General features: G+C 36.5%; 2 protein-coding genes across 7 annotated transcripts; one reads left to right on the top strand and one right to left on the bottom strand.

The window, feature by feature from the left end:
* Positions 1-225: 225 nt before the first annotated feature.
* LOC108081445 (estradiol 17-beta-dehydrogenase 11) lies at positions 226-20,162 on the top strand. Of its 6 annotated transcripts, none has more exons than XM_070287036.1 (9): positions 253-371; positions 4,488-4,769; positions 13,810-13,963; positions 14,029-14,153; positions 17,318-17,428; positions 17,503-17,628; positions 17,695-17,816; positions 17,908-18,024; positions 19,223-20,162. In XM_070287036.1, exons 2-9 carry the CDS (start codon positions 4,578-4,580, stop codon positions 19,452-19,454), a joined length of 1,179 nt encoding a protein of 392 aa, XP_070143137.1. In that variant the 5' UTR covers positions 253-371; positions 4,488-4,577; the 3' UTR covers positions 19,455-20,162. The 6 variants fall into 6 exon arrangements, 5 of the variants coding, with proteins under 5 accessions (XP_041631945.1, XP_070143137.1, XP_017032123.1 ...); XM_017176634.3 differs by having other exon boundaries at positions 259-431; XM_070287035.1 differs by having other exon boundaries at positions 259-448.
* Positions 20,163-20,168: 6 nt separating this feature from the next.
* Positions 20,169-24,949, bottom strand: Itgbn (Integrin betanu subunit). The gene is made up of 6 exons (XM_017176625.2): positions 24,749-24,949; positions 24,606-24,682; positions 24,235-24,427; positions 22,194-22,944; positions 21,932-22,127; positions 20,169-21,765 (listed from the first exon to the last, which is right to left on the bottom strand). Exons 1-6 carry the CDS (start codon positions 24,846-24,848, stop codon positions 20,665-20,667), a joined length of 2,418 nt encoding a protein of 805 aa, XP_017032114.1. The 5' UTR covers positions 24,849-24,949; the 3' UTR covers positions 20,169-20,664.
* Between the last annotated feature and the right edge of the window lie 325 nt (positions 24,950-25,274).

The raw sequence follows: 25,274 nt of genomic DNA, 5'->3' as shown, positions 1-25,274 counted from the left end.
AAATGATTACCTGATTCCCATCTCCCAATATTTTTAATTATAAAAAATAGTTGACAACTCTATACAACAGCTGTTCTTAATATGCAGCTGTCTTGCACCTGTCATTCTCAGTCTCTTCGCTCTCTCTCCATCGACTCTCTCGCCAAGCAACGGTAACAGCTGACTCTGACGCCTGTTTCTGCTCCTTCCCTGCATCCCCCTTCTTCACACCCACTGCGCCTGCGTCACAAATGTCAAACAAAATGTCACGAAAAGGGAAACGAAGCTAAGGCGAAAAGCAGTCGCAAAAATATAAATAACCGAAAAACAACGAACCAGACACAATAAAAAAGAATGCTTGATAATCCAGTAAAATCAATTTGCATATTTTGGTAATTAATCGAGATAAGGAGATATGCCGGCTAAGCGAAAAACATCTCCATAAAATATCGGTAAACTGGAATACGGTGTAAAGTGAAATTGCAATTATATTCTGTGTGCCATAATTTCGTCATAGAAAGTGAAAGAAGAAAAAGCAAGATATTTGTGGTGAAATTCTAGAGTTTTTGTTGTTGTTTGTAGCCACATGCGCTGCGGTCACAAATGGCCTTAAACATTTTTATCAGTTTTTTGACCCAAAGCTGAGGTTCTTGTTAAAAATGCAAATCGATGAAAAAAAAAAACTAAATAACGCACGGATACAAAACAAACGATATCAACATCAAATCAAATAACTAAAAAATTTACTTATTATGCAATCCAAAGATGTGACGAAATCGTTAAGAATCGCCAAGCCAAGCCAATAATCCATTCGTTCGCTTAACATAACCTGTTTTTTAATACGAAAGCCGCAAACACCAAAATTGATTTTTTTCTCTTTTGTTTTTTTTTTTTCTGGCGGAGTGAGTGAGAGAAAAGGGCAAAGGATGAGCAGAAAAGAGTACAAAGTGCATTGTGTTGTTGACAATAAGGAAAAGAGGATAAAAATTTAACCAAAAAGAAAAAAATAGAGTGGCTTGTAAACAAATTTATGAGCAGTCGACTTTCTTTTGATTAAAAAATAAAATATATCAAGGGATTTTGGGGGAAAGTGAACAAGTGTTACAAGTTGGTGAAGGTCGCTTTTTGTTTATAATGAAGATTGATGCTAATAGTGCGATGTAAACAGTATAATTCTGTAAAAAATTAAATATAAAATTTGGTATTATAGGTTTATAAAAACAGAAAATTTATTACATTATTTAAAATTAACTTAAAACTTAGTATATTATTTTTATAATATTAACTCGGTTTAAAAATTAATATTTAATACCGTATTTAATTTTTAAAAATACAAAAAAAAAAAATTATTCAAATAATAATAATTCTTTTGAAACCGAAAGTAATTAATCTTATTATTTTTTTCAAATTTAAATTATAGTAAAAAGTGTGAATTTCTGAAAAATAAGGTTTTTGGTGAAAAATATGTCATACTTTGCGGTTTATATACCGGAACCGGAGTTTCCAAGAACAGACGATTCCAATTCTTCAGGCAACACCAACGTTAATCACCAAAGCTTGATCTTCATGGAGAAATCCCAGGCACTGGATGTCCTGCGTAGACACAAGGAGGCACGTCTTCGAGAGTTTCCCAGTCGAGAGCAGGCCCAGAACTACATCCAATTCGGTTTCGAGAGTCGCAAGGAGCAAGAGAAGCAGCAGGAACACCAGCAGGAACTACCTCCAGTCACCAGCGAGCGTTCTTTCTTCCACTCCCCCACCAAGCAAGAGCTTCAAGAGTTCCGCAAACAAATTGAGGCAGGAAATCTGGAACTGGTCAGGCGGATTGTGTGGGAGAATCCTCGCTACCTTATAAGCAGCGGCGACACCCCAACTAGCCTCAAAGAGGGTCCTCGCTACAATGCCATGCACATCTGTGCCCAGTTAAATCAACCCAGCATTGCCGAGTTTCTTCTAGAGACCATTGCGGATCCAGCCTTTGGCGAACTTTATGCTGATAAGAAGGGTGGCCCTGAAATGTACATTGATCTTAGCAAAAATCTGCTGGATTTGTATCTCAATATGCCGGACAAGTCACGTGGCGAGACGCCCCTCCATTTCGCTGCAAAGAATGGCCATGTGGATGTGGTCGAGGTCCTCATCGGTTATCTGCAGTGCAAGTCGCTGCTAAATCGTGAGGGTAAGGAGCCCAGGGACATAATCTGCCAGCGGAATGAACAGGTCTCTCGAGAAACTCTTAAGAAGCTTGAGCTTCTCTTGGGTGAACCATATTACGTGCCCGTACTGAGATCTGAGACCAATGAAGTGCCCCCAGAAGTGGGTCAACCTTACTCCCCCAAAGAGCCACCGAACTTGCTGAAGAAAGAAAGCACGCGTCTCAGGGTCAAGTTGACAATTAGTGCCCTGGCAGGACCCATGTCCCGAGATCAGGCCTTGAAGTTCCATCGTCGCTGGAAGACTCCACCACGCTTGGGCAGTAATTCAATGTCTCCCTTGGCCACCTTGCCCTTCACTTTGCCGGTGAAGATGATGCACAGTAGGTCAAGTTCGATGCAAATGTCTCCCAGAAAGCTGTTTAGCCTAGACTCAGAGGAGTTGCCATCTACATTGAACACCGAAGATTACCTGTTGCAAGACCTAACCCAGGAGCTATCGATGTACACCCTGAATGACAACTTCCGAGAACGTCACATCAAGAACTCGAATATTGGTAAGGGTCTGGAGGTGGTAGGTCGCCAGTTGGCTCGCGAGGAGCAACTGGAATGGCGGGAATACTGGGAGTTTCTGGACGCCTTTGTGGATATAAGTTCTTCCAAGGGTCTGGCACAACTGGAGAGTTATTTGAAATCAAAGATGGCTCAACTGGAGGGTAGTGTATCCGAAGCCCTTGACCATAAGCTGAAGAGCACTGAAGCGCTGGCACAGGATCAGGATGAGTTATTAAATTTGGAAGATACCGAGGATAATGACTCCTTTTACGACTTGAGTTTATCGGATTCAAGCAGCATCAGCAGTAGCGGGAGGAGCAGCTTTAGCGAGGACAGCTTCAAAAGTATTCCAGAACCCACAGTATTTATAAAAGGAGAATCTCCAATGAAGTGGGATTTGGATATCTTAAATGCTATCTACCATGTGGAAATAGACGAGAAAACCTGGCCGTATGTCCACGCTTGGAAAACTGCCTTGGAGCAATACTCTCCCAAGGATATGGAGCGCTTTCCTTCACCACAAAGGATTGGAAAAACCCGCAAGCCTGGCTGCTGGTATTCAACCACATTTCAGGAGGAATTGAACAGCTACCAGACATCAATACATCCCAAAGGGCTTTTTGGAAGCTAAAAATTATGGAATTTAGACAAAAATTAAACCTCCGAATTTTTTATACTGAACGCCAAGATGCCGGGTAATTCATGGAAAATCTAAACTTAATTTTCTGCCTTATAAATTTATATAATATAATAATACCTGTTAGTTGCATTAATTAGTTACATAATTTACAGACACGAGCATTAGTTATCAGGGCAGTATAAATTATTCATTTAGTAATTACCATTTCAATTTCCCACTGAAAAGCTGTCTTTAACAAACATTTTCCTTGGATTTTCCCAATTAAAAAACACTTAAACACAGCTGGCTGTTCCTCAAAAGTATTTTATTTTAAATATATTTTGATATAAATAAAAACTAGCCAAATAATTTGTTAAGACCTTTTTTTCAACTCAAAACTTTATTTCTCCTGAAGAAATTCAGGCACTAAGATGTTAAAAAACCTTTTATTAATCCATAAACTTAATGAGACGTCCTTCTAATGCACCTAGTAATTAACACCCAACTGCAGGCAGCATAAATCTCAATTAATTTTAAGCAATTAGGGAAACAACAGGGAAAAGAGCGTCAGAAAAATTACACAAGCCACAGAAATGAGATAAATTAATAGCAAAGCGCAGTCGAAAGCAACATAAGAACGAGAAATGAGCAAAACAGAAATAATAATAAACACAAAAAAAAACAACAACAAAAAATATACATGAAAAGCCGAGGGGGGAAAAAAAGTCAAGCCGAAGCTGTGGCTGAAGCTCGGTGACGTCACAAAATCAAGCTTCGGCGACGACGACGTCGCTGTCTCGGCGCCGCAGTCTCGGTCGACGTCGGCTATATCCAATAGCGCGCCAAAATAAGAAGTCGAAATTCATTCCTTTCGAGCCCACAACGTTCAAATTCGTTTGCTACGCTCACGAGAGCGGACGTGCAGTGCGGAAAAATCAAAAACCAAAAATCCAAAAATCCGAATATCCCAAAAAACATAACACAAAAAATAACAAAAACACAGCAAAAAAAAACTCCAAATCACTCACAGATATATCGCGGGGTCTGTTGTTGCTGCTGCTTGCGGTTGTGTTTTCTTTCGCCTTTTAATTAACGGCAAACTTGCATAAAATTACCACAATAAAAATTACGAAAAATTACATAAAAAGAAAGCTAATTAAATCTATAACTTGTGCCTTTAGGAAAGTGTGATCTAACTACACCTTAAAAAATTGTATTAAATAAGAAGCAGCCATAAGAAGTGCTTGAAAATCTGTGCTAAAAACAAAATCATGGAGAAGAACAATAACAACCTGCCCGCCGCCAATGGTCATGCTCTGACCAATGGCAATGGAGTGATCGCTGCCCAGGAGCCAGCAACTCCGCCAGCAGCCGACGGTTGGGGCCAAACCCTCTGGAATATCTGGGATGCCTTTGCGGATGTGGCCTGGTTTATAATCTGCTGCATTGGATACATTCTGCAGGTGAGTTTGTATTCAAGAAAATGTAAAATAACAATATTAGGAAGTAGAAAAGATAGAATAGATTTTCTTTAAAAAAAGATGATTTGCTTTGTTACAATATAAGTAAATAATAATAAGTAATAAATAAGTAAAGGGAGAGAATAAATTTGTTATATTTTACGTAAAGTTAGATAAAGTTTCTACAATAATTCAAATTTTATTTAATAATTCATACAATTTTAATATATACAAATATAGTTAACCCTGAATAATAAATTATAAAAATATATATATTTTACAATTTAACACTTCTCCAAAAAAAAAATACCCTTAAAAAAGAACCTCCCTGTCCGACATGCAATTAAAACCTTGCCAAGTAGTATAATCAAAATCAAGTCATAAACCTTCCGAATGCTTTATTTTAATTAAAGCAAAGTTCAAATTTTGCTTGAATTTTAATTATCAGCAAATAAAAAAATGCCCATAAACAAAACACTGCTAATTTCCGAATGCAACAACAATAATATCAAAAACTCATTCGTTTGTCTCCAAGTGAGACCGACTGAGACCTTCTCACTTTTGTTTACAACAGATTAATAATAAAAATGGTTAAACGATGTCCGAATTGGCTACCTTCACTCGCAAAAGAATAATTCACCTTCGCTTTTATTTTGACTTTGGCTGATTAGCGGCATTGTGTGAGATTTGGCCAAGTCAATTTTAACCCTCGGAACCTTCAGGCCGAGAAATGTGTCAATGAGAATCGCACTGAGAATTTGCTTTCAGAGCTCCGAGATTTCAGCCAACAGATAACGAACGATGGCAATTAACCGATTTAATTAGCTGCCAAAAGGATGCCCGATAAATAATGGCCAAAGGTAATGGGCACTGCCAATGGCATGGCAGCACGTGTGGCGTTTAATTGGAACCGTGAAAGAGATTTAAGGCATTAAGATCAACCTGGGACAAGTTTCGAGATGGTATCACCACATCTCTCTCTCTCTCCGGCTGATGATGTAAAACCAGCCTGTGAACTCGAGATAATTTATTTTGATTTGCGAATTAAACGAGTGCGCACAAACCAGTTAAAAGTCAATTGAATATTAAGATGTTGAACTTTATATCAGAGCCACAAAAATAGGTTTAATTATAATATAACATAGTATCAATTATAGGTTTTATCTTGAAAATTCATTAACTTAGAAGCAGATTTCTTGTAAACAAAAGCTGCGAGGCCAATAAATTTTGCACTGCCGGTAATTATGGTTAATAAAAAATAATAAAAAAAAACACCACCAATCAAACTCAATTTGAAATGCTAATTACTTTAGGAGCCGGCAAGCCGATAAATACACTTTACCTAAGTCACGCGGCCAGCAGCGTTAATTAATTGCATTTTACACACACACAGCTGAATGAGATTGCAGGCTTTGACAATTTATTTCTTTATTAATATACGAGACAAGGTCATTATAGGCCCTGCAAATGGGCTCCATAGAGATCTCTGGGGAAAACAAAATTATACAGGGGATCGAGTTCAGGCTGACACATTGACAGGCCAAGTGCTTTTTAAAATAGCCACAAAAAATGAAAGAAATTTCAATTTATATTGTATTGCATAAGGGGTCTCTCTCTCTCTTTTTGTGGCAATTATATTTTCACTTTACCGCAATATATATATAAAAAAAAACTATAGACGCCGAGATATGATCGTGAAATATGTGTGGCACGATGGCCATATCCCTTGGCATTCGTCATCATTATGCAGGGGCTGCATGGGAGTAACAAAAAATATATACAACAAAATTAAATAGAGACGCTACAAAAATAAAAAAAAAATAAAATAAATGACATTTGCATGCCGAGTGCCCACTCAGATTACTCAGAAAACCCACTGAGTTTGCATGTAAATTCACGGATTTTGTAAGCCAACTTGATGACGATTCTGATGCCTCTCAACGCTTCACTCGCTGATGTTTAAATTGTTCACTGATTGTTGTAATTGAATAGGCAATCGGGCGGCTCATCGATCAACAAGGCATTATTAGACTTGGATTTATGTCAATGCATTTGCTGAGCAAAAGTCAAACAAAAGACTTAGGCAACAAACTTGGGGGAATAGGAAAATATTGAGGCATTTCCGTGAAAGTATCTTGTGTTACTTTTTCTTAAAGTTTAGATTTAAATGATTAAATAGTAATTAATAATAATTCATTTATTAAATATTAATAATATTTTTATTTAAATGCTTTGACTGCCGATGATTGTAATGTGGAAATGTTAGAAGTAAATATTCTTATTAAAAGAAAATAATATAAACATTTTCTTGTTAAAAAAGTTATGGTAAAAGAAGATAATTATATATTCAAATTTGTATAATCCCCAACATAGAAATTTTAGTGGATAAGATAAGAAAGCTTTTTGTTGTAATCTAAATTGCATTTCTCATATTAATTCATAATAACATTATTAATTTCAATTTTTAAGCTATCAATTGAATGCGTTTCGAAAGTAAATTCTTAAAACCTGTAATGCAATGCTTTTGAAATTACAAAGTAACCCGTGCGTAGATTTAACTACCTAAGCTAATAACCTACAACGAATGCCTTTATGCCTGGTTGGAAACTGAAAGAAATTAGACAAGTATTTGAATTGAAAAATAATAAATATTCCATAAAACTGACCCTAAAATTTCTGAAAGTTTTGTAAGCCTTAGAATAAGACTATATTACTACATGTAAATTCTTCAAAAATCGTGTTATTAAAATATGTATTTCTTTAGATTTTAATTTATGATTTTCTATGTATTAAAAAGAATATTTTATAATAAAATGTAATATTATAAAATATTCTATTTTACAAATATTTATTTGAATATCTCTAGGACGTTGAGCCACTTCAAACTATGTTCTCATTCTCCTTTAAAAATTACAATTATTTAAATATGCCCATTTCTTTTCTTGTTTATATATTTCTAAGAATTTTACAAATATTATGTTAATTTCGATCGCATATTTTTCCGAGTGCCTGGGGCATGTAATGAGCCAATTCAGCTGAGTTACTGCTGCCGCTGTCGCTGTCAACGGCTGCGCGGCTGCGTTTGGCTTGTTGACCTAGTTCAACTTTTTGCATTTTGCCGGCTGCTGCTGCTGCTGCCTGCTGGCCACTTGGAGAGCCTGTTTTTATTAGCCACTAGCCGCAAGAGCCACACACCACACACCATCGACACAAACACACACTTTTCTTTGGAGGCAACTACAACCGCAATTTCGCGGGCATTCGGCTGCCTTTTGGTCTCCGTGTCTGCGAGTGTGCGTTGCAAACGCAATTGAAATTGAAAGTGTTTGCGGGGCCCACAAAAAAAAAAAAACAATAACTCTGGTAACTACTGGATGGGTTACCTTACCTCTTGGCTCTTGGCAAACTCACATAAGCCGGCTGAGTTGGCTTAGAGAGCCGGTTCAGGTTGCAGGTTCATAACCCGCACGCGGCCGGCCTTGTGCTTTTTGACTGATTTACAGCGCTGTCCGTGTGTGTGAGCGCCTGAAAAATGGGTTACGGGGCGGGTGTGCCCCGTCAATGGCCATATAATATATCCACAAAGCTAAAAAAAAAAAAATAAACTATCTAACTGTCTGGCACATCGTACATCAATGTACAAAAAGCAAACATAAACCGCAGTCAATGTGTGCCTCGAACAAACACTTAAAGGCGGCTCAAAAAATTCCTTAAAGACCGCAAAGTTTCATTAAAATGAATGGGTAAATAATCAATCTTTTTTGTGTGTGTTAATAAATTGGTAAGGAAAATCCCAGAGTATTAAGTGTTTTCTGGTTATTTTTAAACTCAAGTCTAAGAGTTTTGGAAATAAAGAAAATAAATGAGAAGTTTTACCATAATTTTTGAAAGAAATAAAAAGATATCCTAAAATACTCTAAAACTCTTTTAAAAAAGCTTTTAAACTAAACATAATTTAAATATAAAATAGAAATAGTTAACTAGAATATTTTTAATTATTTGTTTAGGCAATCTTCTTAGTATTTAAAAATCGAAGTAAATAATTCAACAATTTATGAAGCAACCTAAATAAAACTTTAGTATTTCTTAATATTTTATTGCTATTATTTTTACTACTTTTTATATTTCTCTATATATATAATTAATAGCACAAAAACCTCCATTAATATTCCTTTCAACAAACTACAAGCTCCCCTGTGTAATTACCATTTATAGTCAGTGTCAAGCCTCTGGCTTTTATTTATATCAATTTGTTTCTATTCGTACCACTAGCAGTAGCTAGAAACAAAGTCTTGCAGAATTATTAATGACACCTGTAAGATCAAAACACAGCAGACTCAAGAGAGAAACAGACTTCAGGCTAATCACTCGACATATCCGCTGCAGTTGTACTCGAAGTCGTACAATATCTTGGCAAATATCCGGCTGACAAATTACCACTCAGAGACACTCAAGCTCTAGACGAGATATAGAACTCGATTGTGCGATTTATGGCAACGCTAATACACTGCGCGATATTGTGATGCTAATTTCCTCACAGATCTATAAATGAAAATTGCCACTTGAAGGCCAAGCCACCCGCCGCTATTCGACTGCAATAAAAATTCAGAAAAAAATAAAATACAAAGAGAAGCCCCGTCAAAAGCAAACAAGACTTAAAGTGCAAAATCATTGGCCAATTGGCCAGGCAGCTTAACAAAAAACAAATAAATAAAAATAAAAAACTTTCAAGTGTAGGAGACTTGATTCAATTGCAATGCGCCAAGCTGCAGCCTAATAGTTGCTGCGTTGATGTGTTTTTGTTGTTATTTGCTGCTGCATTTGTTGTCGGCGGGATTGAATTTCAGGTTTATTATTATATTTTGAGATGTCGATGTACCCTTTCCAACGGGATTAGGGGATTTATGATGAGGTTTGAGCTAGAAGTATAGGAAAATTTTAAATGTTTAATTATTTTGTATCTTATGTATGATGAAAATAAATTTCTGTTGAGTTTTCTAGCATATATTTATGCTTGTTAAACCTTAATACAATTTTATGGCCTTTTTTCAGAGGAATTTTTGATTTAGAAAAACAGTTTATTAACAAAAATGTAATAAAAAATTATTAAAAAGTTATTAATAAATTCAATTTATTTATTACATTTATTTTTTATTATTTGTTTGCTTAAATAAAATTTATTTTGTTACTTTTAAATGTTTTCTTCTGCTTTAAAATATTAAAAAGAAAATATACTTATTTTGAAAACATGTTGAGGCCTTCCCAAATGAATTTATTATTTAAATCAACTCTTAAAAAATTGAATAATAAAGAAAACTAACTAAAAATCTAGAAAAACTGATACAATATCCATTATTATTAAGAATATATTTATTTTATTTAACTTAGAGTATATATAAACTCAGCAATCCGTCTTGCTTTTGCTTTTTACATTTTATTTTTAATGCAACTGTCGGTGTTTTGTGTCTAGTTTTAAAGAAGGTCACTCAGAGTGGTGATACCTTACAGGTATCCAGGGGTGTAGAAGCGGTAACTGTCGGCGTCTGCCAAGTGTTTGTGGATTGCAACACCGCTGCGCGGCGTTTACAATGTTTTGTGGCAAGTTCGTGCCTTAAGTCTTTTGTTTTTTGCGTTTTCCACTCAAGAAAATACACTCGAAGCTTGAGCATTTGAGCAGTTTTCCGCGCCGCTCATAAAGTGGCCGAAAATTGAAGCCAATTTTGGGAAGGCAGGTGTGTGTGAGCGGTATATCAAGCTTTTTTGTGGGGTTGGGCAATTGGCAGTTGGCCGGTGGTTTTTGGTATTTGGTTTCACTTTCGGCCGGCTCTAGAACCACATTAACGAGGCGGCAGCGGCGACTTCAGGTTGTTGATATTTTTTCGCAATTCTCTTGGAAACGCTACTAACAGAGAGCCAGCTAGAGAGAGAGAGAGAGAAACTAGTTTGGCCATTTGGCTTTTGTCTGCAAACATTTGATTACTGGCCAAGATGATGGGAATTTCCCATTCCCCCTTGCCGGCTTTTGGCGGCTTTAGAAGTCTAAGATCAACGCGAGGAGGAGACTCCAGGGATCAGCGATCATTTGGCATTTTTAAAAGTTTGCATATAACTTAGGCAAGATTTTTTCGCAATTCCACCAAAATAAAAGAGGGGAGAATTCCGCACACGTTGTGGTGGCTAATGAGTGGAGTTTTGAAGATGCATGTTAATTAATGTTTAAACAACTCTAATGAGCTAAGCACAGTTTAGTGATTTCAGCAACTTGTGGCAATTGAATGCCGCCGGGGTTCTTTTTTTTTTTAATGCAAATGCTAATGAAGGAAAGGTAAACAGAAGACAGAAAATAAATGGTAAATATTTAAAGCTTGGGAAATAATTTAGTTAAAAGAGAAATATATTTTAAATTGAGTTGTAATAAATACAAATTATTAAGTAAAGATGTAAAGAATTTTTGAAATGTGGAAAACATAAACCTTGATATTTAAAATATATTTAACCTTATGTTTAACACTTGCTCTAATGGAAAACTTTCAAGAATTATGTAAAAATATGAAACCAAAAGCAACCTTGGCCTTTAAATAATTTTTCCATGCTTGTAATTATCAAATTATTGCATACATAATTAGCCTTTCCGATTTACTGATTTTCCACCTTATCACAGACCCATATCTGGTTCCAAAAATCCTCCATTAATCATTCCCCAACGCTGGCAAAGACCTTAAAAAATTTTCCATCAGTCAATCAAATTAAAATCAGTGCATCTTAAAATCAAATCCGATTTGATGGCTTTCCGTAACTTTACAAAGGTCAATGCGTTGGACCTTGACAATCACCAGAAAAATAAGAAGATAGACGAGGACAGGCAGCAGACCTGGCTGGGAGACCAATAAACCGAGTGAATGAATGCTGACTAGGCAGGTTTTATTGGTTTTTCGGTGACTGAGGAAAAATTCAAGCAGAATTCTCCAAAATGACATGGCTAAAACTTTATAAAAAACGTGTCTGCAAAATTTACATTTGAGCGAACAAAAAGTCGTCGCTGTCGTCGAAAAGTTTCCGTGATCTTGCGGCAAATCTTTCTCTTTGATATCAATTTGCATATTTCTGCCGTTTTATATGTCATGCTCGCAGCATGAAAAGAAATCACTGCTGCTGCTGCTGCTGCTGCTGCTGCTCTTATTATGTTGATTATGATGATTATATTATGTATAAATTATAATTGCTCGCTTCCTGTCCTTGTTATTTGAATTGAGCTGAGAAAAGAGCATGAGCATTGCATGTTAAATTATGTGACAAAATGTCTGTCAACGAGCTGCCGGGAAATAAAGGGCCAAATGGAGCCACTCATCATCTCATCATCATTGTGGCTGTCAACAATCAACCTTCCCCCAAAAGATACCCAACGACCGGCAACAAGTTTCCTTTGATTAATTTTTCGTATAATTTATGATACAATTTTAACGGAGCGAGAGGAAAATGTTTGCAAAAAAGAGAAATGGGGTGGAAGATTATGCGGGGAAACCGCTGGTTAAATACTCTTTCTGAACTTGAGATATTAAAAGTAGCTAAGCACTGGTTAAATACATTTTTTTATGTAACTGTAAGCACAAATAAATAAATAAGAACTTGTAATTGATATGATCCGATTATACATAAAGTTTACTAGTAAGAAATCAATTTTAGAAGTAACTTCTAGTCCTCAGAAGTCAAAATCTTTGGATTCTTGAAAAGAATAATATATAATATTAATGTTTTACCTACAACTTCTTAAAAAATATATACCAAAAAATAAGACCACCCTCGGCAAAGTGCATAAGAAGACACAAAGTTGCGACATACTCATTGTTAATGTCAAAATAATTGGACACGCTTGCCGGACCGGGCTCAGAGAGACCTGGCTTCCGCTCCCGATTCCCATACCTCCTTCCATACCCCCTCCACATCCTCTGCCTCTTCATATCAGGTGCAAAAGCGACCAGGTGCCCTAAGCTGGTGGTTCGCGTGTGGCATGAAAATTTATGGGATGCCCCCGCGTGCAACAGAAAGTGCTACTGTGCGGCGGCATGTTAAATATACTAAGTTCGCTGCCAGAGTCTTTTGTTTTGCGTTTTTACCTTTCGCGTGTATATTTTTATTTTTATTTTAATTTTAACAACAAAGCCGGGGAGGAGGCGTGATAGTCATAAATTTTGACAGCTTTTTGACACTAAACGGGCACACAACAAAAAATACATAAAAAGAGTGTTTGCGAATAACCAAAAACCCACATATATATCAGTATATATATATCGATTAATTGTGGGGGCAATTGAGGTTGAACTACACACCACACCTCACCCACTCTGCGATGGTTACTTTGAAGAGGCGGCAAATTGCGGTCTATTAACACGCAGATGCCAACCAAAACACAGACTCAATAGTTTTGTTTGCAATTTTACACTTTGCCAGCGCTTCCTCTTCAGCATTGTGTAAACTTTGAATTTGTCTCTATATTTGCTATTTGCATACGCGTGACTCGGTTCAGTTTGTGTCCATAGGAAATGAACGAAACGAAAACAAAAGACTTGAGCAACGAACTTATTTGCATAGCTCTGAGTTGGGGGGAAAAAAGCGAAGAAATTTTATGATTTTATTTATGAGAATTGGTTGATTAGCATATCATTTTTTTTTTAGAATATTTACAAATGTTTTTAGTAGATTCGGCTTGAGATAAAATCCAGTTTAAACTCTCCCAGATTTTTGTAAATAATAATTTAAGGTATATTTATGTATTAATATGTGTAGGGAATTTGAATTACAAGCATTTTGAACATTTCTAAGAATATTTTTAAGATTTCAAAAGCCCATAAGAAAGTTTGGCATATGATTATATAAACAAAAACCATAAAGACTATACAAATCCACCTCCAAACAAAATATAATATTATTATGCTATCTCCAGTAACCCTTTTTGCCAAATTGATATTTAATGAACTCTTCCTTTTTTTTGTAATTATATAGAACCTCGTCCTAATTAAATTCAATTTTCTCTCTTCTTTTTCAGGATCTGTATTACATTGCCTTTGGCTATCCCGAAAAGGAACTCAACACAGACATCGCCTTGATCACCGGCGGAGGCAATGGACTGGGTCGCCTGCTGGCCGAGCGATTGGGCAAGATGGGAACCAAGGTCATTATCTGGGACATCAACAAGAAGGGTGAGTGACAATCGAAGAAGCAGCAATCGAATAGAGTTGAGTAATGAAATTATTGTATTAATTAGGTATTGCGGAAACCGTGGAAATTGTCGAAGAGGCCGGCGGTTACTGCAAGGGCTATGTGGTTGATATATCCAAAAAGGAGGAGGTCTATAAGGCAGCCGATGTCATCAGAGCTGAAGTTGGTGATGTAAGTACACTGAGGGGAATTTATATAAAATTATTTTGGTTTAAAATTATATTTAGAAAGATATTTTTTTAGGGATATTCGAGCAGAATTTGTTAAAACATTTGAAAAAATTTGGAAAACTAAAAAAATATTTTAAATAGCTTGAGCAAGGCTTTTAATTTAGGGAATATTCATTATAAAAATATTTTAAATAACATTAGGATATGATTAAAATGTTTTTAAAATATTTTTATATCTGAAAATTACAAACCAACCTCTTAAATTTTTTTATTTCCCAACAATTCCCCAAAAATACATTTTTAGGGCCATGTCAAATGTCCAAAAACCAGGCTTCTATATAATTTTGTACCCCCTTTCGATATCAAAAGAGTGCGGGGAGTGCGTGCGGCAATTGAAGCATAAAAGTCCGGTAATTGCTGTTTACAGTCGAGCGCCTAATGTGGCATCAGACTAGTCGTCATATAATTGTTTGTTGAGGGGCGTTTAATGGCCTTTATGCTGGCCAGAAGATAGATCCCCAGCCCCTTCTCTCTTACACATGTAATGCCGGCACCATCCAAGAACCCAGAGTGGCCTGACTGTGTGTTGCTGCCACACCCCGTTGCAACACATTTATGCATATTCATGTCATAAATTTAAAGCGAAGCCAGGGCAGAGCAAGTCAAACTAAAAAAAAAATACAGAAAAAAACACAAATTTGTATGCATGAGCGCATCGTCATCGTTGCGGCAACCTTGAGAAATTGTTGCACATTACACAAACCTCTTAAAAAAAAAGGAAAATAAAACAGAAAAAAAAAACAAGAAGGAGGAGTAGAAAAATTCACAGAAGCCAAAGCCAAAATCCGGTCTTCTGCAAACTGGTTGCCACACTTGGCATTCGATCTGCTCATTTATCACAATCTGGGGCAGTTTTCAGGTAACCCAACAATGCACAAGAGGTATTCAAATTAATCGCGGCTCAGACACTCCATGAATTTCCTGTCTTAAATCGCTTTATGAGCTCGGTTTTGTATGTATATATCTGGGTTTTATTTCAATCAAATATTTATTTAGGTAATTAAGGGGATATTCTGGCTGTGTGTTCAGTTTTGTTCTTTCAATTAGAACTTTATGTGAGCTTTGTTAATGAGCAAAACAGTCAAGGTTGAGGTAGTCCGTTAATTAAAGGGAAATAAAGTCATCAGAAGAATGGAAAAAAGTTGAATGAATACATAGAATGAGCTTGTGTATTTAGTAAATATTTGTTTTTTAAATTATTAAAATAGTACATATTTTAATTGCAATTTTTAAGAAACGAAAGAAAGGAAATATATTCCTCTTCTCTTCCCCAAACCCACTTTCAATTGAAATAAACAAGCGAAAAAGCCAACTTCACTCACATCTCCGCTTAAGTATATATTTAAACTATTTAATTTTGGAGGTAATTGCTCTAAAATTACTGGCACAAGCATCTAATGCCATCATTAAGAGATTTTTCATGCATGGCCAAATACAAATTTCCAAATAAAAGTTTACTGAACTGACAAGTCCAAGTTGAAACCCCAAATTATTTTGCTTAAATATATAATTTTGTTTTGAGAAAACGTAAGGAAAATGCTTAAAATTATGTCAGAAATTCAAGCAAAGAGAACACCAAAAAAGGAAAAGAAAAAGAGAAATAATAGGAAGAATTATATAATGAGAGGCATAGTTAAAACTGAAAAAAGCATCTTCATATAAACAAAAAAAAAGAAAATAAAACACACAAAAATTTAACTGCTTAGTAAGCCATGCGTTATGCAGATGACGCGTTGCTTTTGTGGTTGCCTTTTTTTGTGTAGGTTCAAATTCTGCTGTAATTGTTGTTGTTTCTTTTTTTGTTCAGCTTGAAAAGCCCTCTGAAATATTACATTTAATATTTTTTAATGGCCTGGCCATGTTGTTGTTTCTGTTGCCTTAATGGCCGCTGTTGTTTTTGCTTAATGCACGCCTCGTTAAATGTTTTTTGCCCGCGATTACAGCCTGGCTTCAATTTGAAATCGCTCATACGCAATGTATGACCCCACACCGCAATTGCACTTGAACTCGGCTCATTTGTGTCACTGTGTGTGCACTTGTTGTTAACTTATTTAACCAGGCCGTAAGTCATCGCATGGGTTTTAGGCGAAATAGAGAGAGAGAGATTGCTGCTGTTGTTACTTGAGTTTTTCAAGCATTTTACATTATTCGCATTCAGACCTTGACATGCTCAACTTTTAGATGTTTTTTGCCATTTTAAGGATTTCACTTTTGCGGCCAAATGAAATCTATTAAAGCAGCTTCAGTTAATTGCAAATAATACGGGCTTAATTTATGGAGAAACTTTAAGACTGTAAACTGTAAATTAAATGAAGTTTTTGTAAAGAGAGTTGGGCAAGATTTTTTGAAAGGCTATTCTTGTGTGAATTAAATAATTGTTTTTGGATACATTTAAAAAACATTTCTTAATTTAAAGTTTTTGTTTTGTTTAAGGAACCTTTAATTTATTTCTGAAATTTTTGTAGTACTTAAATTTTTTATAAGAAAAATTTAAACAATTTTTTGAAGAATATATTGAATTCTATAAATTCTATAAATATGTTTTATAAATATAATATAAACATTTTCTTTAAAACATTTCTTTAAAAAATATTTTAATATCTTAAAAAATAAAATGAATCTCTTGAAAAAACCTTGATTAACAATTTTCCAGGTCAAATCTTAAACTAACCAATTTTGTGTGCGTTTCTAGCCAAGTTTATGCCTCGGCCCAGCCTACACCATTCAAATGTTTGGCCAGATAATCAAACGAGTCAAGAATAAATGCATATTTGTTGACTTTTTGGTGTTAGTGGCACAACCAGAAGTTACGCAATTTATGTAAATTTTTTGGCAACATTTTTCGGCAATGTGTGGTCATTAAAAAAAGCAAGGTCTTATCTAAGCAAGACAACGATTTTCCATTAGGCCTAAAGAATTTGTTGTGTTAAGTTCGGAATATTTTATAATTTTATTCCAAGAGCTTGTAGAAGTTGTCTTGTGAATTAATAAAATAACTTTACATTTACTTTAATGTTTTAAAAATTAACTAAATATAACAATAAGCACATTTTTACTAATTAATCCCCTTAATAAATTGTATCACATTTTCTTTTTAATTTCCAGATCACTCTGCTGATCAACAATGCTGGCGTTGTCTCCGGCCTGCACCTTTTGGACACACCTGACCATCTCATCGAGCGCTCCTTCAATGTGAATGTCATGGCACACTTTTGGGTAGGGAAACAAAGTAAAAAACATACAAAAATGAAAGATGCTAATGCCTGGTTTATTCTTACACAATGTTGCAGACGACAAAAGCGTTTCTGCCCAAGATGATTGAGAATGATCGAGGACACATTGCCACAATTGCCTCGCTGGCCGGCCATGTGGGCATTAGCAAATTGGTCGATTACTGTGCCAGTAAATTCGCAGCGGTAAGTTTTGGCCCGGCTTCAGGGAGTTCCCCCTCTTCACCATTTGAGAGTTATCGATAATTACAGGTTGGCTTTGATGAGGCTCTGCGTCTGGAGCTGGAAGTCCTTGGCCATACGAACATCCGTACCACCTGCATCTGCCCGTTCTTCATCCAGGCCACTGGCATGTTCGACGATGTGAATGCCAGGTGAGTGTCCAGGGTCCAGTGCCCCCCCTCTTCGCCTCTCTTCTTTTCCCGGAGTAAACTGACATTTTGACTGGGGAAAAAATGATTTCAGATGGGTCCCCACGCTGAATCCCAACGATGTGGCCGATCGTGTCATTGTGGCCATCAGGAAGAACGAGAAACTGGCCGTCATTCCTGGTTTCCTCAAGGTCCTCCTCTCCTTCAAGTGGTGAGTAAACAAATGGCCTTTCTCACCCGTCTGAATAATGATAATAATTATAATTTGCTGCACTTAATTAGGCGCCATAATGGTTGTAAGACCCGTCTTGGGTCTTTTAGCTCGCTTGTAGTCCCCCTAATGGACAGGCCATCAAAATAACAAAAAGGGGAAATGCTTGACTTGAATATTTTAATTTGAGTTTATTTAATGTTGTAGTTTGGTGTAGAAAAGGGGAAGAAATTAATCAAAAATGGGTGTAAGATGGGGTAAAAGGTGTTGTTGATCATTTTGATTTAAATATAGGGTATGTTTTTTTATTAAAAATAATATAAGAGGTTATTATTAGATTTTCATGAACAGTGTTATAATTTTTGAACCTATACTAGCTGGAATTTATGAACAATTATTTACCAAAGTTATTTATAATATAATTTCTCGTTAGCTAAATTACCTTTTCAAAGTTCACTAAAAAAGCCTTGAATATTAAGTATTTTTCACCGAAGCTCTCAATTTAATCCATTTAAAGTTTTCTTTAATTTTGTACCCAAGGGAAACATTCTAAAGTTAAACATTTTTCATTAAATATTAATGGTTATCTCTTTCTTTGGCTCTACCAAAAAAAAAAAAGAAAATCTTTGTTATTATTTTCTAAAAGACCGACCGCAACTTTATCTAAAGCATCAAAAAATATGATAAAAATGCCAACCTGAGTGGAAAGTGCTTGTTCATCTAGATACAGTGCTAGAAAAAAGAGTAATGAAATAAAAAAATTATACATTATTTTAAAGAATATATTTAAGAAATTAATTTAATAAATATAATATTAAGGATTAGTAATTAATATAGAAACAAATATAGATTTTAAAGATGATTTTATAATAATTCTTAGCCAGTTTTGGAGAAAATTCAAGTGTCTAAATATTTTCTAATATTTCTTACAAGAATTTGATCTACAATCGAATTTAAAAATATTTAATAATTATTTTCAACTATCTTTTAAAAATTTTTAAACAAAAATTTTGATATTTTAGAACTAGAACTCAAGACAAAAGTCGAGTGTACAAATCCGCCCTGTACAAAATCATAGCGTACCCCCCACATTACCATGCCTAATGGTCTTTGCTTTAATGTGTTTCTCTTTAATAATGCATAATATTTACCTTTGGCCCGCGCTCACTCACCTCCCTCCGTTGTTGTATTTTCACAGGACCTTCCCCTGGGGCTGTGTGGGCGGTCTGCTGAAACGCCTGGTGCCCGATGCCTCGCCCCACGGATTGCCCAGCTCGATAGTCGCCCCATCGCCGCCCAAGTCGCAGGCCAAGTCCATGTCCGCCGACATTGCCGCTCTGGATGCTGAGCTGAGCAGCGTGACGCTGCCGGCGAAGCCACCCTCGATGCTGATCCAGCGAACGCCGTCGCTGGGGGAGCGTGTCCTTTGAGCAGCGACACCCTCCTACCCCATATCCTGTATTGTACCCACTCACTCCTAAATTTCTCTCGCCGAACGTTGTGTGCATTTTATGAGCGTGGAGGAGTTACGAGCATGTCGACGCATTTTCGCGAAAGTATCGTATGTCGCTTTTTTTCGAAATTGAGATTTTAATGCAAAATTGTTAGGCACCTAATGTCTCACTACCCTGTGAAATATTATAACTGAAAACCCTATAGTTCCGATAAAAATTAAGTTTCAATTTTGTCTTTTCTATAGTGCTTCCTAAGAGATTAAAGCACAAAAAAGCTTCTCCTGTAAAATTGGATTTTTCGACATACGATACTTTCGCGAAAATGCGTCGATGTGTAATTGAATTTCGTGTTTTTGGCATTTTTTTTCGTCGCTGCTGAAGGAGAAACCCATTTACTAAAATCTAAGCTACAAATCTAGTGATATTACATTTAGTTAAAAGTAGAATGAAACGGGAAAAGCGTGTTTAGCCTTAATTAATCGAATTGTATTTTTGTAATGCCTCTCTATATGTTAGGATAATGTCTTGCATTTCCGTTTTGCCAGTAATAGTCATCACTTAATTTTAAATATTCACTATTATTTTTCCCCGAATTCTTGTCCCATTTAAACAACAGAATCTTGTTATAAAAAATGTTATCTTTTCTTTATAGCTATAAAATAATTCTTAGACTAGTTTAGCTTAGTTTATATTTACGAATTATTGAACGATTCACAATCATTTTTATGTATAAACAAAATCAAATTATGTTCAAAATATATTATATATGAAAAAATGAAAGTGTACAAAGTGTTTTTTGTTCAAGGGAACTTTGGTTTGGGATTACAAATTATATCGAAAGATAAACTCTCTGAAATACTTGAATAAAATACTTAAAATATTCCATTTTCCTACACACAATAATTATAAATATTTAAATAATATCAAAATATCGATACTGCATCGAAAGACGATAAATAAATCAATATTTGAACTTTGGGATATATGTAACATATATACGATAAATCGCTATTCTGTTCGATAAGTCAGACCAATATAATCGGAAAATATCGCAAATAAATTAAGTAAAATTTTTTTAATAATTTTGTTCGAAATATAGATATTTTCAAATTAAAAATTTTGATATGTTAAAGTTTGCCATATTTTTGTTGGACTAATCTATATATACCAAAAAGTGAAACCCCCCTTAACTAGCAAAAGGATTCTCATCATACTTTACACTCAAAGCCTTTGGCACCTCATATCTACCCACAGGGTCCCTGTAAATGGGGTTCTCTTGCCTCACCCAGTTCTTCTGATCCTCCTGGAATCTGGCATACTCCCTCGCATCCTTGGCCCGAATGCACCACCATATTAGGCACATGAGCAGCAGTCCAGCCAGCACCGTAAAACCTGATATAAAACCAAACAGGGCCATATAGTCCAAGGGCTCACAATCCACAGCCTGGATGGATAGCTCGTTGGAGGGATTGATGACCTGATAGCTGAAGAAACTGTCACACTGAATGCCATGCTTATTGACGATCCTCACCAGGCAACGTGCCTGCTCCGGCTCTAGCTCATGGACAAAGCGATACGTGAAGAGCTCTTGACGGTCCAAACTTTTACAGATTTCACTCAAATTATCACAGGCGCCCATGCCCTGCTTCTGTTCAATTAAGCAGGTCACGCAAGGCTCATAGAACTGACACAACTTGTTATCCTTTTCCGGATCAATCTCGCAGAACTTGCCCAGGAACTCATCCTCACAGCTACACTCGCCGCAGTCGCAGGCTCCGCGCTGTGAACAGATCTCTCCAGTGGGTCCTCGACATGCATCCATATTCTCGGCACAATTGCATCTCGTGCCCGACCAACCATATTTGCACACACATTGCCCACAGGAGCAATCGGCCAGGTCACTATCGCAGTCCACACACTCCTTGCACTCACAATAAGGACCTGTATAGCCTGGATCACAGAAACAAGTGCCGCAATCGCAGTCGCCGTGATTTGAGCAAACCAACGAGGAGTGGGTGTGGTCAAGTAAGGGTTGACGGCATTTCAGGAGAAGAGCATCGTTGCTGGTCACATTGGTGTTGTCTGTGGGACAGGTGCACAGGGTGCCCGTCCAGCCCTCATCGCAGGTGCACATGCCGCAGTACATGTAGCCCTGTTCGGAGCACTGAAAGCGTCCATATTCATTCTCCGGATCTGGTTTCTCCTGGCAAGGACATGGGCGCTGCAGCTCCACCTCCAAGTCCATGTATTCGCTGAGGGAAGTTTCGCCAACACGGATGTTGTGGGTCTAAAAAAAAAATAAATAAATAAAATGAGTAAAAATTAATCAAAGATTAAAGATTAGGGATCTTTACAGATTTGAAATCACTCAAACTTTGTGTCTTAAAGTATGCTATAAAATATTATTGGTATCTACAAATCAACTTAAGTATTTTTAATATTCTCTCACTCACATAATTCTTATCAAGAGGATAATCTTTCAGGGTAACATCCACAAAGAACTCAATTTCCTTGCCCAGAGAAACATTATTGCAATAGTTCCTTTTACGTAAACTGGGAAACTGTCCTGCACAGTCGGTATAATACTCCAGTTGAATATAATCCGGACTATTATCGGCAAACTGAGTGCGTTTAATGAGACTCTCATAACTGTAAATAAGAAAAATATATCAAATTAATATAACGTTACAATAGAAACCCCTTAAAAAGACTCACCTCTTCTTAATTAATTCCAAGATATTAGAAGAATCTTCACTCAAAATATCCACATAACTGATTTCCTTCATCAAGGCACTCAGTTCCCTGTAACTGCTCACCACATCCTTGGTAACCGCAAAGATCACATTGGTCTTGCGACGCAGCAACTCCCTATAGATCTCCTCCAGCGAGGGATAATCATACTCCAAGGAACCCGTATACTCACCAGCCTGGTTAAGATGACACTTCTTATCATTACGCTGAGCAATGCCAGCGAGTAAACCATCCCCGGCCAAGTGCATAAAGCCATCGGTGACAAGGATAACCACCTTACGGGCCTGCTCCTTCCAACCAATATCCTTGGGACACACTATCACCTGCATGAGGGCATCTAAGCCACCCTCGAGGTTGTCCAAGTTCCCAGTGATCTTGCTATTGGCCACCGCCGCCGTAAACAAACGTATATCCTCGGTTAGGGACAATTGATGACGATAGCCATAGGTGGGTTCACAAACATGCCCAAGAACAGCACAGGGATTGTCCATGTTTTCAGGATTAACCATGGGTAGCGTTGGCTTATCCGCAAAGGAACCGAATCCTAGACGATAGTTTTCAGTTAAATTTCTCAAGGTCTGGATAAGTTCAGCTCCCAATTTCTCGAGTGTCTGCTTGTCGTCCCCCATTGTCCAGGTAAGGTCCATCAAGACGTACAAATCGAGGGGATTATTGCGTGCCGTACGGTAGCTCAACTTGATGCGTTGCGTGTTTCCTGTTAAACAAAAAAAAAGGAAGGAGAGTTAAAAGTTATAGATCGGTTTACTATCCGACGACTTTGTTTATGAGCTGTTTTATGGGCTGACATATCTGCATAAAATGAAACCAGTCTGCACTGGACTTTAATCCCTTTACAAGCACTTAAAAAAAGACTTTTAAAAACTAAAAATCCATTATCAAGGTTTTTCTACTCTAAGATATTTTGAATGTACTCTTATTTTACTATTTCTATTTCATATATTTCCTTTCTAAAATTTTCCTTTTATTTTCTATATTATCTCTGATTTTTTACAGTGCAACCTGCTTCTGTTTGGCAACCCATTCATTACCGCTTGAGCTGCGTTCACACCCAAGCTAAATGTTTGGTTTCTTTGTAATCCTCGTAAGTGTGCAATTTGTCTGGGTTCCTTTTACACCACTTTTTTGACCTTAATTACTGGGTTTTTTTAGTGGTTCTTAAGCTGGTTAGGCGATCCTCTCTTAAACATAATATGAATGGATATCAAAGTGGTTAACAAGCTGTTGTAGCTAGCTAATCATTGGCAGCCAGCCATAATGAGTATCTATAATGGGTTAACTCAACACCACAAACTGATTGAGATACATGTACTTTTTATAGACAGAAGGTTCTAAGGGATTGGAGATATCTATATGTGAAAGAAAATTGTATCTTTTGGATTAATTATGTAAAACTTGACATTATTTTTACTCCGATTAAACAATACAATCTCTACCCTATTTTATCAAATAATCACATAAGGAAGACTCATTGTTTGCAATAATGCTAAAGTAATAATCTTCTTAGGATTAATGATTCACATTCTAAGTGCAAACTGAGAAAGGAAATGATGATTCAGATTTTACATCAACTCAAGGCCTAACTAAATATAAAACTAACTAATCCTGGCTTCACACTTACTTATCAAGTGGGTTCAATGCACTTTCTCAGAGAGACTAAGAGAGCGAGATCGCCTAGGGTATAAGTAGTAATCGTATTCCCACGCCAAAAACAATAACAAATAACACCCAGAAAGATGTGACAACCACAAAATGCTGATAAGCGAAGCGCGGACACAAAACAAAATGTTAGAAAATGATGTGGAACAAATCAGCAAAGTAAACACACGAATAAGGGGAAGGCAGAAGCCGAAGAGTGACACACTCGACAAAAAAAAAAAATCAACAGAGAGTGGTTGGTAGAAGGGCTCTGCTCTGACACACATTTGATAAGATAACAACTTTTGTTAAAAAAAAATAATAGGGAGCAACACACGCACACACACACCTTTGACCAGCTTGAGGTATGCTCGCTGCGGTGTCACCTGTACCGCTTGATCGTCGTTGGTCTCGTAGTCCTTTAGGGGTTTTTCCTGCAGGATATCTAAGGCCGGCTGGTTATTGTATATTTCGCTTTCGCTGCAGTTGTTCGCCAGGAGCTGCGAGCGAGTAAGACAGCGATAGAGGTTCGATTCATACACCTGGGAAAAAGGGAAAGAGATAGCGTAAGCGAAGATCAAGGATCAAGGCAATGTGACCACAATATTTCAAATAGGATACATTTAATAAAATGCTAAAGAATACATTTAAATTTAAGGACGTGTTCAAGAAATTATCCGAATTAGGATGCATATAAATAAGAAAACAAATTTCACTCACCTTATCTGTGCACCAGGCGCATTCCAGGTGGGCGGAGAGGCATCTCTCACAGCTGTCGGCGTGCCGGCACTGTTCATCTGAGTGCGAAAGAGAGCATTATTATAATTATTATGTAACTGTAAGTTCTCATAATGTCAACGAACCGACGGAAGCAGCTTCCGATTGCAAGATCCCCTGAATTACAACGAGCAGGAAGATCAGCCAAAACACCTGCACGCCAGGTGACGTCATTTTCACGTTCATTTCACTTAAAATTGGCAACTTTTCCGATTATAATTTATTTAGCAAACAGTGGGGAAACCAAACAACCGCGCAGCTTTGAAAGCCCAGCGCAACTAATAATTGTTCTCTATGAAAAAGCGTTGATTTGCTAAGCTTGTTGACTCTTTTTTCCTATATGTGTTATCTTATCGGGTGAGTGGGCAGAAAAATATATGTGAGAAGTTATTAGGGAAATATTTTGATTAGAAAAAAATGTATAAAAAAAAATCACACAACAAAAGAGAGCAGGTGAAGAGAGTGAAAATAAATAACTTTCACTGACTTCGGCATAATCTGATTATTTTGCTCTTTATTTATTTTATAGGTTATAGATTATTGATAATATTAATTCATTGGGTAAATGTGAATGAATTTAAATGTTTTAGATGCAAATTTGAATTCTATTAA

This window comes from Drosophila kikkawai, chromosome 2L (assembly GCF_030179895.1).
Source record: "Drosophila kikkawai strain 14028-0561.14 chromosome 2L, DkikHiC1v2, whole genome shotgun sequence".
Taxonomy (NCBI): domain Eukaryota; kingdom Metazoa; phylum Arthropoda; class Insecta; order Diptera; family Drosophilidae; genus Drosophila; species Drosophila kikkawai.
This window is presented reverse-complemented; position numbering and strand designations above follow the sequence as displayed.

What these genes read in the sequence shown, in the direction of transcription:
- LOC108081445 (XM_041776011.2), top strand. Translation starts at nt 1,444, where the DNA reads ATGTCATACTTTGCGGTTTATATACCGGAACCGGAGTTTCCAAGAACA.
- Itgbn (XM_017176625.2), bottom strand. Translation starts at nt 24,848, where the DNA reads ATGAACGTGAAAATGACGTCACCTGGCGTGCAGGTGTTTTGGCTGATC. An exon ending in ATCGGAAGCTGCTTCCGTCG is followed by an intron (nt 24,683 to 24,748) that starts GTTCGTTGACAT and finishes TTTCGCACTCAG; the next exon opens with ATGAACAGTGCCGGCACGCC. An exon ending in ATCCTCTTGATAAGAATTAT is followed by an intron (nt 21,766 to 21,931) that starts GTGAGTGAGAGA and finishes TTTTTTTTTTAG; the next exon opens with ACCCACAACATCCGTGTTGG.